The sequence below is a fragment of the Ursus maritimus genome, unplaced genomic scaffold, assembly GCF_017311325.1.
Source record: "Ursus maritimus isolate PB19 unplaced genomic scaffold, ASM1731132v1 scaffold_33, whole genome shotgun sequence".
NCBI classification, from domain to species: Eukaryota; Metazoa; Chordata; class Mammalia; order Carnivora; family Ursidae; genus Ursus; species Ursus maritimus.
In genome coordinates this window covers 12,466,133-12,478,282 of record NW_024425897.1, presented here as the reverse complement: position 1 = coordinate 12,478,282, position 12,150 = coordinate 12,466,133, and the positions used below count along the sequence as shown (strand labels likewise).

The following is a 12,150-nucleotide window of genomic DNA, read 5'->3' as shown; positions in this document are numbered from 1 at the left end:
CTCTGGTACAGGGGCCAGTCTGTAGCCACAACGGGCCCCCATATCCCCTTGTGGGCACTTCTACCTCCTTCCTCACTGTGATGAGTAGCCTTTCCCTTTGCTTCAGGCTGGGTGGCAGCCATAGTGGTCCTTCCCACGTAGCACCGTGCAGGAGGGGAAGTGTTAAAGCTTTTAAGGATATGGCCTTCCTGGTCCCAACTCTTGCCCCTTCTCTGTTACATTAGCGTTACGATGGGGACATCGCTGACCTGGGCCTGACTCTGTCGTATGATGAGGACGTCATGGGTCAGGTAGGTTGGCCGAGCAATTCTTTGCCGCCCTCTGCTGGCTTCCTGGGACCTGCCCCACTCTTGGTGTTTTCCCCAGGAGAAGGTCTACAAACCGAGGCTGGCTGTCCTCTGGTGTCTGGCTCCCTCGCCCATCCCCCTACTCCAGCCTCGCCAGCAAGGGGGGCGTTCCCCCTTCCATTCCCAGGTGACCTGGCCTTTGCCTGCTTGGCCCTCGGAGAGCTCCCCACAGAGACCCTGCTTTGCTTAGACCGCACTGTGGGTCATTCCTGATGGAGGCTCTAATTCCCCATTTGTAACATTGCTTTTCGTTGCCATGGTGATGATTAGTTGTCACACACGGAGGCTTCTGACTTGCGAGGGGAAGAAGCCACCCGAGAAGTGCCTTGAACAGAATGCAGTCCTTGCTCTTGCTTGTCATAAAGAGCAGAGCAGGAAGAAAAGACCCTTGACACTGTGGCAGCAGAGGAGTCTCCTCCCGGAGTTTTCTTTTTGGCTTTTCCCCGAAGTGCCCTCCGCGCCGTCCAGTGATGTCCCAGCAGACACCTGCGTGAGTGAGCCTCGGTGCACCTGTGTTCTGAGGGCTGCGGGAGAAACCGGACCTAGGGCTTCGTAGTGCAGAGCTGGCTCTTGGAGCCAAGACTGCATCGCCTCCGAGAGGTCACTCCGTCTCCCCGAGCCCCGCTTCTCTTATCTCACAAAAGTACCTTTCGTGAATGTGAGTCCCGGCTGGGGCCAGCGGGACGCCGTGAACACCTGAGGAGCCTGTGAGGGAGGGTCCTCCTCCTTCTCACAGAGCTGTTCTCCGAGGTTCTCCAAGTAGTAGCGCATGGACGAGGCGCTCCCTGGAGCCCTTTCTGGGAAACACCAGGCTGGGGGCTTGCCAAAGGCCCTTCCAGCTCAAGTCCTCCCAGTTGCCTTCAAGGTGTGGTCAGCGGTGGGACTAGAGGCCACAGTCGCTCCTTTCTTCATCATCAGAGACCCAGGATATTCTGTTAGTAGAATTTCTGCTAAAATTAGCTTTAAAATTATGCATTCTTTGATTTTTAGGTGACCCCCCCCCAAAATGCCTGAAGTTGAGGAAAATACTTGATTCTATGGTTTTCAAATCCAAAGTCAGATTTTGGAGCCTTCCTCCTGAGAATTTTCTCTTCTCATGATAAAAATAATGCAAACCGCTCACCACAGATTCTGCTGTAAGATGAGCACAGGACATGAAAAACCTGGTTACAGTGCCACTGCCAGGAGAGCGCCACTATTAATGTGTCGTCCGTGTTTTCAGACTTTTCTCCCTGGGCGCCTATATAACTGATTTTTTTCCAGAAATGGTACCATACCATGCGTGTTATTATGTAATCTTGTTTTCTCATCTTCTCAACAAATACACATTTTCATCTTATATTTTTAATAGCCACACGATATTCCAGGGTAGGGTTGTACCAACATTTATTTAACTGTGCTCATAGTGCAAACACGGTCCTCTCTATGACGTCTTGACACCTTAGTACAAATGTCTGCATGAGGATCGGGTGAGAAGAAACCTTCCATATTGATTGTGCGGGGTCTGCTTGTTGATCTTTAAGCCCCCTGGCTTCTTGTGAAAATGATTATTCCCAAACACGTCCCATCTTACTGTGTCATTATTATGGATGTCAGTGTCGGGCCCTTTCATCTTCAGGAAGCCTTATTTCCCCATTAGAATTCTCTCGAGTAATTGCACCCCATCTTCTCCCCCAGCTCGTTTGCCATGAACTGATTCCTGGAGGGAAGACCATTCCTGTTACAAATGAAAATAAGTGAGTATAGCAATTAGATTTTTAAGGTCAGCACTTGAAAAGACTTCATTCTGGCTCTCCAGTCTTACTTTGAGAATTTATTAAGATAGATTGAAGTAGAAAGAGGCCATAAATATCATAATGGAATTTACTGGTTACAGTTCATAGGCCAAAATTGTATTAAATTCGATTTGCAAAATAAGAATTGACAATTTATTTTTTGCAGTAGCACATCTAAGGTCAGAGGCACCCAGGCCACGGTGTTCCTAGGAATTTAATGACGGCTTGAGATGCAGACAAATGGATCCTGAGCCGCTCCGGCACGTAGTCCTGAACCCAGAGGGCACGGAGGCGGAAAGACACCTTGGAGGGGCAGATCATTTTGGAATGATAGCATGTGGCAGTTGTATAAACGCTGTTCTTGAGAACACACAGTGATGAATTCAAATGCCACAGACAGGCCCTTAGACGTGGGGGGCTCGGAGGCCCGGCAGCTATTGTCACAGATAACAGGCTTTTAGAAATCTATCATAAATGTCACCCTCTTTGGTCCCTAGAAGCAAAACTCCTCAGTGCACTGTCTCCACCCGCACTGTTCTCACCTAATTAAAACAGTAGAACTTGGCATGAGGAGTAGATACTGGCCCCTCTGTCAATCTATCAATCTTCTCCTGCCGCCAGGCTCAGCTGAGCAGCTGAACTGTTAATCTGAGCCTCACTCTCCCAGTGACAAGGGAGAGCTCAGTCCCACCTGGTGAGTCATTTGGATCAGAGGCGCGTTGCGGCCCGAGCAGCCTGGCCCTCTCGGGTCAGGTGGTGGGGTCAGTCTGCATGCTTGTGGAGCTTTTGTTTAGACTGTCAGTGTGGGCAGAAGAACAGGCCTGATTCTCCTCATGATTGAAAGACCCCAGTTTTGACTCCTGGCCACGGGGCATTAGTTGGACAACTGACAAAAGAGCCGGGAGCTCAGGTTGGGAGGCGCTGCCCGGGGGTGTGAGAGAGCAGGGGCGCATCCTGTTGCTTCCTGCCGTGGGCCTCTAACCATCCCTTCAGGGGGCTTCTGTGAGCTCACGCGTGTAAGATACCTTTCAGGACGTCTGGCTCAAAGGGGGGGCCTCCAAAAATGAGAGCAGTGAACATGACCAGTGTCAGCGATGTGACATGCCCCGTAGAGCCCACCACCCCCAGATCGGCCGTGTTTCGCCGGGCCTGGCACGGGGGTGATGGTGGGAGCGGCATGGATCACAGCCAGAGGCAGTGGGCCGACGCAGCCTGTGCTGGAGTGAGACTCCTGTGCTGCCTGGACCTATGTGGAAAGCCGCTTCACAAACTCTTACACGTTCTCAGCAAAAAAGCTCAGCATAAGGGCAAGGGGATTCGGTTCGGCAGACAATCTTAAAAGGCCTGGAAACGCCAGTTCTGCCCTCCTTAGGGGTGATATTTGGTTTTGCACTTTCTGGTGGGCGTTAAATGGAGAAGTCCTCCAAAGTGCCCCTCTCTCTTTTGGTAAAATAGAACAATATCAGCAACCTGCTTCAAAGCGTGCACGAAAGGGTTATCGATAATGGAAAAAGTCGTACTTAAGTGTCTCGATGTGCAAGTCTGCTGCTGGATAATTTTTTTAAATAGGCATATTTTCAAAGTCAGAAATTCAGGTCTGAGCACTGTGGGGTAAAATTTTTATTTGGACTGTGCTTATTTGGGATTTGGGGAGTTGTACCTGGGCTGGGCTCAGGTTCTTTGCTAAGAAATCAGTCATGCTAGCAAGCCTGGATTTAACCTGTTCGGAAGGTTTGCATTGTATTACACAGTCGTATATGAGGTCATTGTGCTCAGAAAAGCAGGCCCAGAAGACCATCTGCTTGGAGCTGTTGTTAGTGCTCTGACCTCCCCGATGAACCTAAGCGCAAGCCAGCTGCATTTGGTCACAACGTTCTGCAGGCTTACTTTTCATGGCTTAGAGTCTTGGTCCAGATTAGCAAGGCTTTGATGGAGGTTTCATCATGAATCCATTTTTTCTCCATTTTAAAGCTAACTGGAGGACGGAATTCTCTCTTAATCAGATGAAATTAAATAAAAGTCCAAAAAGCACCCTCTGTACTGAGCAGGGCCCTCTCCTTACCTGGAAAATGTCTCACTTGGGTTCTTGGTAGGGTGGGAGTTCCCCGATGTCTGACCCACTGGTTTTGGGGGAGGAGTGAATGAGGTAGCGCCCTTGAACGCATACACAGTGGCACGTAGCACGCCGTTCAAGAGGGCCAGCATCACCGTCGTCATCATTCTGGTGAAACGCCCTGGTACCATCGGTGTGTTTGTGAAGTGGTCCAGAAACGACTGGACTCCTCTTTCAGCGCACTGGTAGCAGCCCAGCCTGGCCCGTTAATTCCCGTTGTTTTCTCCCGTCGGCAACAGGATTAGCTACATCCATCTGATGGCGCACTTTCGGATGCACACGCAGATCAAAAACCAGACGGCCGCCCTCATTAGCGGATTCCGCTCCATTATCAAGCCCGAGTGGACCCGGATGTTCTCCACCCCTGAGCTACAGCGTCTCATCTCCGGTGACAATGCTGAGATTGATCTGGAAGATTTAAAGTAAGGAGCGAGTGGGGGAGGTGAAATCTTCCGGCCTCCTGAAGAGCGAGCTGCCCCCTTGCTGGGCTCCTTCTGTTTCAGGAGCCCACCTGCAAGTGTGCTCCTCCCTGATCACTGGGTGATTCGCTCTGGAACAAAAGCTCCCCCACTTGTCTGCCTAGAGACTAGGAAGTGGAAGTAGAGACTAGGCAGGTGTCAGGACTGCTGGGCTCCCCAGAGTTCTGGGAAATGGCAGTGCAGGATCTCCCGTTAGCTCCTGCTCGGGAGTCACAGGGCCAGCTCTTAAGCTCCCCACCTGTTCAGCTTCCAGGGACATGGGTTATGAAGGCATGAACTTCTGCCTTTAAGAGAAGTCAGGGGCACCCAGGCCTGCCAGAGTTTGCTGTGCCACTTGGCTAAATCCCGTCCCTGCCTGGGTCTGTAAGCACCCATTGGAATGTGTGGCTGAGCCCATTTTCTGCATTGTTTTCAGGAAGCACACGGTGTACTACGGTGGCTTTCATGGAAGTCACAGGGTCATCATCTGGCTCTGGGATATTCTGGCCTCCGACTTCACACCCGACGAGAGAGCCATGTTTCTGAAGGTATTTTATATGTTACGTAGATGCGTGTTCATAGATATTCTCATAAACCTAGAGGCCACTTGATGTAATAATTTATACTGAGAAAAAATGATCAAGAGGACCTCCTATCATCAGCATATCCTTCCCGTAGGCCCCCTACATGGTAGGTCATGCAGTAACCAAACAGACTCGAGGCAGGGCCGAGTCACGTGGGCCCAGGAGCTGCTGTGTACCCCTCTGCAGAGACAGGCCTGTGTGGGCTTGAGCTCATTGGGCTCAGCATTCTGTCTTCCCCTTCGCTGGTGCTGGCCTTGCTCACATCTCATTTCTTCCTTCCTTGTAGAAGTAAATGGTGTTTATTACCTTAAAATACAGACAAGCAATTTTTTTTTTTAGTTTTTTTTATTTTTAAGTAATTTCTACACCCAAAGTAGGGCTCCAACTTATAGCCCCAAGATCAGGAGTCACATGCTCCGCCACTGAGCCAGCCAGGTGGCCCAGATAAGCAAACATTTGATCAGTCTCATTCCTACTCTCCAGGGACTGCCTCTGTGTACCCTTTTTCTCAGTAGTGTGAAACAGGCAGTACCACACATACAGTGTCCCAATAAAACACACGTGCTTGAGTAGGCTGCTAACAATGTGTATTTTTGCAAACAGAGTGGCTGACATTAACCGGTTCCCTTATATTGATGTCTTTAAAGTTGTAAATGTTCAAAACATTCCCCCCGATGCCACCATGTTGTTTCCTGTTACTGACACTGGCAAAGCGTTTTATAGGACACTGGATGACATACGCACTTGTCTGTGTGTTTGTTACGTACTTATATATTTTTATAAAGATAGAATCATCACTTTGCCACTCATTCTTCTATTTGATATTTTATCATGAACACTTTGCCGTATTCTGAGGGTAAATTTAAGTGCCTTGAAATATTTTCCTTTAGACATTTGGGCTTCTAGAATGGTCTCCAGTGACCTCAGTTGTTGAGGTAACATGAACAGTATCACCACCAGTTGAAATGACAACGGGTTTTCTTTCTCCTTGGTTTGTCATTCTAAGGAGAGTTCATTCCCATCAAGGAGGCCCCCACTCCTAGATGCAGAAATGCCCAGGTCATCCCTACAGGTTTTGAAGGACTTGGCGTAGGCAGGTAGACATGATCCCAGAAATTATTATTTTTTTTTTTAAGATTTTATTTATTTATTTGACAAAAAAGCCAACGAGAGAGGGAACACAAGCAGGGGGAGTGGGAGAGGAAGAAGCAGGCTCCCAGCAGAGCAGGGAGCCCGACGTGGGGCTCGATCCCAGGACTCTGGGATCAGGCCCTGAGCCGAAGGCAGACGCTTAACGACTGAGCCACCCAGGCGCCCCAATTACAGAAATTCTTAAGAGAACCAATTCCATTTTTCCAGCAGCGCCTCTTACAGGCAAAACCCTCCCTGGCGACCCGTAAAACCACTCCCCCTGCCTCTCCTAGAAAGACACTGGAGAGAGCCAGTATCTCCTGTGTGCAGTCTGTCCTACACAGCGGGCATGTTTATGTCTCTGGATAGCCGCTCTCCAGACCTGCAGTTCCTGCAGACAGGCCCCAGGGTCGGTGGGAGACACAACTGTTGTACAGGAGTGGGCCTGACTGCGCTTTCTTTAGCTGTGACGCTAGCAGATGGCAGCTTCCTGTGCCCTCTCTTCCTCCTCCTCCCATCCCAGGGGGATCAAAGCAGCACTCCATCCATTGACCAGCCCCGTCTTGCAGCGCACAGCAGGTCTGAGCTGCCTGAATTGGGATAGGCACGGGCCCTTCTGGGTCTGTCTCATCATCCTTAAAACGGAGCGAATCACACAGCTTCCTAGAGGAGCGATTAGGCGAGGCCAGGCCCCAAAGTGCTCAGCACAGTGCTCAGCCCTGCTTTCTTAATAGGCACTGCTGCTATGTTTTGGTTGGTGGAAAATAAACTACTGGGTAGTAACATTGATACTTGGTGTAAAAACGGCTTTTTGAAATGTGCCACACAAAAACTCTTTGGATGCCCTCAGGAATCTCACAGCCATTTAGAACACTGTTTCAGTGGTAATATTTATATTAAGACACACACACTCAGCTTGCCGTGGACTTTTGAAGCACAGCTTGGTGTTGTAAGTAGCAGGCCCGTACATCCCCTGGAGAAGGGAGAGCGTTTTTAGCTGATGTTCAGTACTGAAAGCGAATGGTTTCTTAGGACTTGCCTCTGCAGGTTTATCACTTGGATTTCTGAGTCGGTCCGATTCCTCTGTGCAGGCACGAGCTGGCACGTATGGGGAAATAACACAGGTGCTACCATCTGGATGATGCAAGGAGTCCCAGGAGCGTAACAAGGGAGCACAGCTGGCTGCCCAGAGGCCCCATTCCCAGTGTCTGGGCGTTGGTGTGCCCCTCAGCCTTGCTGGCACTGGACGCCTGATTGTTGTCTGCATGCCGCGGGCAGACTTGTCTGTCAGAGAGGGGCCTCCGGGAGCCAAGCTCCCAGAGACTGCTCTGTGACCCAGTGCCCGTGCACACCTTCCCCTGGCTGGCTAGGAAGCCGAGCAGAAAGCCAGGTGCGAGGGGAGGGGGGCCCTCTTCCGTGCCATGCTTAGGGGGCATCACCCTCTCTCTCTGCCCAGTGTTCCCATGCGCGGTGTCTCTCTACGCAAGGGCCCGCGTGCCAGTCCCACTGAGATCAGTCCTGTGGTGGGGGGTTTGTGGTGTTCCCGAGCTCTTCAGCTGCACATTCTCCACCAGCTCCTGGGTTGATGCGTACAAGCGACTGGTCCCATCCACTGGTGTGCCTTTCATGTGTTTGAACCTTCGAGAGCAGCACCCTTTAGAGAGATGTGAGACGTGTACCAGTTCTTGGGCCAAATGCACGGTCTGTCACTGTCCTGCCATACTGTGACTGGAGAAAGCAAACAAGAGCAGCTCGCCTGCCCGGGGCCTGTTGCTGAGGGAACGAGAGCCCCACTCTGTCCCCTCAACCTGCTTTGTGTTGCAGTTCGTGACCAGCTGCTCCAGGCCCCCGCTCCTGGGATTCGCCTACCTCAAGCCTCCCTTCTCCATCCGCTGTGTCGAAGTGTCAGATGACCAGGTACCGCAGTGGGGGGAGAGGCGGCCGCTCTTGTGGGGTTTGCTGTGCCCGTTGGGTGGAGCCTTCACGCGCTCTGTGTCCGCGGGGCAGGCAGCACAGCTCCTGGGAGCCAGGTGAGAAGGTTCCACAGCCCTCCAGCCCGGAGAGCAGCCTCAGACTCGGGCTGCTGTGGGGCCTCAGCTCTCTCGGAGCTCCCTGTCTCTTTACTCCCTCAGGAAGGGTATCTGCGGTGGTTTTAGTAGCTGTGGCCTGGCCGGGACTCCGGGTCTGAGAGGCGGTGTGGGGGGTGGGTGAGGACACCGGCTTAGGAATGGGGCAGGCACTTGTGTGCTGGCCCTCCATGTCTGGCAAGCCGCTTCTTTTCCTCATCTGTAAGGGAGAACAAACGCCTCGGGTTATCACACTGTGTGGAAGGGGTGCTCGAATAGTAGCCATTGTTCAGTGTCTCAGCCCCTCTCCCCCGCCTGCACAAACCCAGCGGCCTCTGAGCGTAGATGCCTCTGCAGTCTGGCCTCCACATCCCCATGACACTAGTCGACCCTCAGTCCCCTTACTTAAGGAAGGCTGCCCCATGTTACCACGTGCTGGTGGGAGGAGATGGGAGGCTGCATTTAGACATGTTTTTGTACCTAAAGTATGTTTACAGTAATCTGGCTCTTTGAAAATTGCTTAACCAATAACTGGCAGTTAACCAGAAGGCCCCCTTTCTGAGCGCTTACCTAACACAGGAGTCCCCATGCAGGACCTGGCCGCCGGGGCTGCTCCTGTGCTCTCAGCACTCGGGGCCGGGTGTCACCCATTCGGGGGCTGGCCTCGGGCAGCAGTGCAGTCTCACCGGCGTGGCCGTGCTGCTCAGTCCTGAGGGCTAGCCAGGTCCTCTCCTGGGTCGCCCGCTCTGGCACCCACCAGGCTTCCTCGCTGGGTGCCTCTCAACCAAGGCTTGGTGTGTGCTTTCAGGACACGGGGGACACCCTGGGCAGTGTCCTCCGGGGCTTCTTCACCATCCGCAAGCGGGAGCCGGGTGGCCGTCTGCCCACCTCCTCCACCTGCTTCAACCTGCTCAAGCTGCCCAACTACAGCAAGAAGAGCGTCCTCCGGGAGAAGCTGCGCTACGCCATCAGCATGAACACGGGCTTCGAGCTCTCCTAGCTCCCGCTCCCGCCACCTGCCCTGGCCCACTCCTGGGGTCCCAGGGACCTCCAGCTCCAGGGGGCAGGCTCGCCTTAGGAGCGGGTGACCGACAAGCCGGGTGACCTCTCACTCTCTATAGCCATGAGACTCCCCTGTGGCCTCAACTACTTGGGACACACATGACAACTCCATAGCATTCTCCAGGTGACACTGATGGGAAGGGTGTTGAGAATAAACCTCCAGGTTCTGCCAGCGCTGGTCCTTTTCTCCTACTTTCCAGGGCTTGAAGCCCAGGCCTGTGATCACAGAGGGCCTTCTCCTTTTGATAGTTTGGGATTTTGGTGAGTCTTTTCTTTCCTTAACTTTCTGAGTGAGCTGTGCATGAATAAGTCCCAGGAACTCCAAGAGGCCAGAGCGGTTTTCACAATACGGTCCTGACTGCACAAAGCCCACTACAGGTGAGATGCTCTCCTTCCGTTTCTGAAAACTCTTTACTCAGGTAAGGCCTTGCCAAGCCTCTATGCACTCAACAAAGTCTCTGCCTCCACCCCGTCCACAGCGGCCTCTCTGCAGTCAGCCAGGTCCACTTGCTCCCCAGGGAAGCAGAGGTGCCTGCCCAGCAAGTTCGGGGTGCTGCCCCCACCTTGAAACCATGCATTCCACATGGCAGCAGTGCCCCTCCCCCAGTCTCGCCTCGGATGCTCTGAGGCCCCAGCCGGCCGAGCAACCAGGACACCCCCACTGGCTTGATCCCGTCTCATGCGTTCACATTGTCATCCTGGCTTTGGGAGAAAAATCCTGTTGGCCCTTAAGAGCAGCTCCGTTTCCAGAGGGTGCTGGCTGTTCCCCAAAGCCTGCTGATCCCTAAGGGGGCAGCTGCCTTCCCACTGCTTGTTTGCCTCCTTGTTGTCTAGTAAGGAGCAAACACTAGCCGAGTTACCCAGCCTGTTGGGGCCGTGGCTTCCACCCGTTGATGGTAAAATCCCAAGAAACTTGCCTCAGCACGGGGAACTGGGAGCCCTTCGCACTGATGGAAGCTCCCAAGGCTGAGGAAACTCTGGGTTGGGTTTTTTTGGTTTTTATTTTTTTTACTTCGTTTTCTCTTCCAACCCAGTGTGCTCCTCTGCCCTCATTCTTCCTGCTTATCATGAGAACTTTATTCTAGATCCAGGGAATTGAGACAAAGGCGTGTCCATGGTCTGTTGACAGCCATCCACCCTCGCCCCCCTCGTCAAGCTCCATATGCATCCCCACCACCAAGATCGAAGCCAGGAGTGCCTGGTCCTTCCTCTACCCTGTGCAGCCGGCTGGGGGCTTGCAGCTTTCTACCGAGTCAGCAGAGCACCTTCTGGCAAAAACCTTCGTGTTGGCGGCTAAGTGGGCAAGACTTGTCTCCGTGGCCTGCCTCAGAGGGTTGCAGCTAGGTGCCGTGTCCTGCCCGGGCCCAAGCCTCGCTCCGTTAGAGCCCCTGGGCTTCTCTGGAAAAGAGTTTGTGCTTTACTTTGATGGAAAGATAGCAAGGAATTTAAAGACAGACAGGAATTTATTATTGTTTAAGATGTGTTAGTAAACTCTGATTCTATGGATTTGTCACTTTAAATACCCGACTCCTTTGAAGACTTCCTCTGAACGTGTGTGTGCGTGTGTGCGCGCGTGTGCGTGTGTGTACGCGGAGCAGGTTTGTGCATTGATGCCGGGGCCCAAATGACTGTCCGCCCGCACAGAGACGTTCGATCCCATCTTGACTCTGATTATCTGAGAATCCGCCGGTGCGGGGTTGGGGAGAGAGTGGTTTCTAAGCACCGACACCAACTTTATTTGTTCTTTTGACGAGGAGGGGTGGTTTGTAATTTCATTTAAATTGTTCTCTTTAATAGTTGGAAATGTTGCACTATTGAAAACACTGAGTCTGTACTTACATGGCTGGTGTTCCTTGACACCTCAGTGGCTCTTGATGGCTCTAAAAAGTTGTGGGGGCTTTTTTGGTTTCATAGATAACCTAGGGATTAAAACGTGATCAAAGGCTTTATTAAATTTGTACTTCACGTGATGGCTGTGTTCTGCTTTTTATCGGAGGAAGGAGCGCTTTAGGACCACGTGCCTGGGTAGCTCCCGAGGGGGCGCCTGGAGCTTAAAGGGCACGCACGCTCCTGCAGTGGAAAGACGACTGAGAGGAAAACACGACACCCGAGTCTCACCGGTGACGCAGCGTTAGTAGCGGTTGCCAGTGTTCCGTCTGCTGCCGGTTCCGTTTTGAGAGGCAGCACATTTCGGATAAAGCTCAGCTCACCTTCAGCACCACCCAGGCCCTGGTCCCTCTCCCCCACGTTCCCGAGGCAGCCATCACGCCGGATTACGTGTTTTACACAGAAACATACAAGCGCAGGTGTGTGTTCATTGAAAACCATCCACGTAACTCACAGCATCTGAAGGCAAATTTTACAGCTACGTGTGCGCGGCTTTACTCCCTGAGGACTGTACCTGCAGGACACACAGCCCTGTGTCATTCTGTTCCGCCCACGTTCACGCTCAGCAGAAAACCCATCTCAAACCGGCCTGGTTTTCCAGCTCCTCAGCTGGCTTTTCCCCTCGTCTGCGGCGGCTGCGGCCTCCTCTGGCCTGGAGCCCCGGGAGGGTCAGAGCAGGAGGCTGCCCCGTTGAAATCCAGGGACTCAGGACAGAAGCCTTGAAAGC

General features: G+C 52.5%; 1 protein-coding gene across 8 annotated transcripts in view; it reads left to right on the top strand.

Moving 5' to 3' along the window:
- UBE3B (ubiquitin protein ligase E3B) overlaps positions 1-11,506 on the top strand; it is a 53,153-nt gene extending 41,647 nt beyond the window's left edge. For all 8 annotated transcript variants that reach the window (XM_040619802.1, XM_040619805.1, XM_040619804.1 and 5 more), the window contains 6 exons: positions 225-290; positions 2,025-2,083; positions 4,475-4,657; positions 5,130-5,241; positions 8,233-8,325; positions 9,283-11,506. In XM_040619802.1, coding sequence (XP_040475736.1) covers positions 225-290; positions 2,025-2,083; positions 4,475-4,657; positions 5,130-5,241; positions 8,233-8,325; positions 9,283-9,474 — 705 coding nt within the window. In that variant the 3' untranslated portion in view covers positions 9,475-11,506. The remainder of the gene's footprint in view (positions 1-224; positions 291-2,024; positions 2,084-4,474; positions 4,658-5,129; positions 5,242-8,232; positions 8,326-9,282) is intronic.
- Positions 11,507-12,150: the final 644 nt, after the last annotated feature.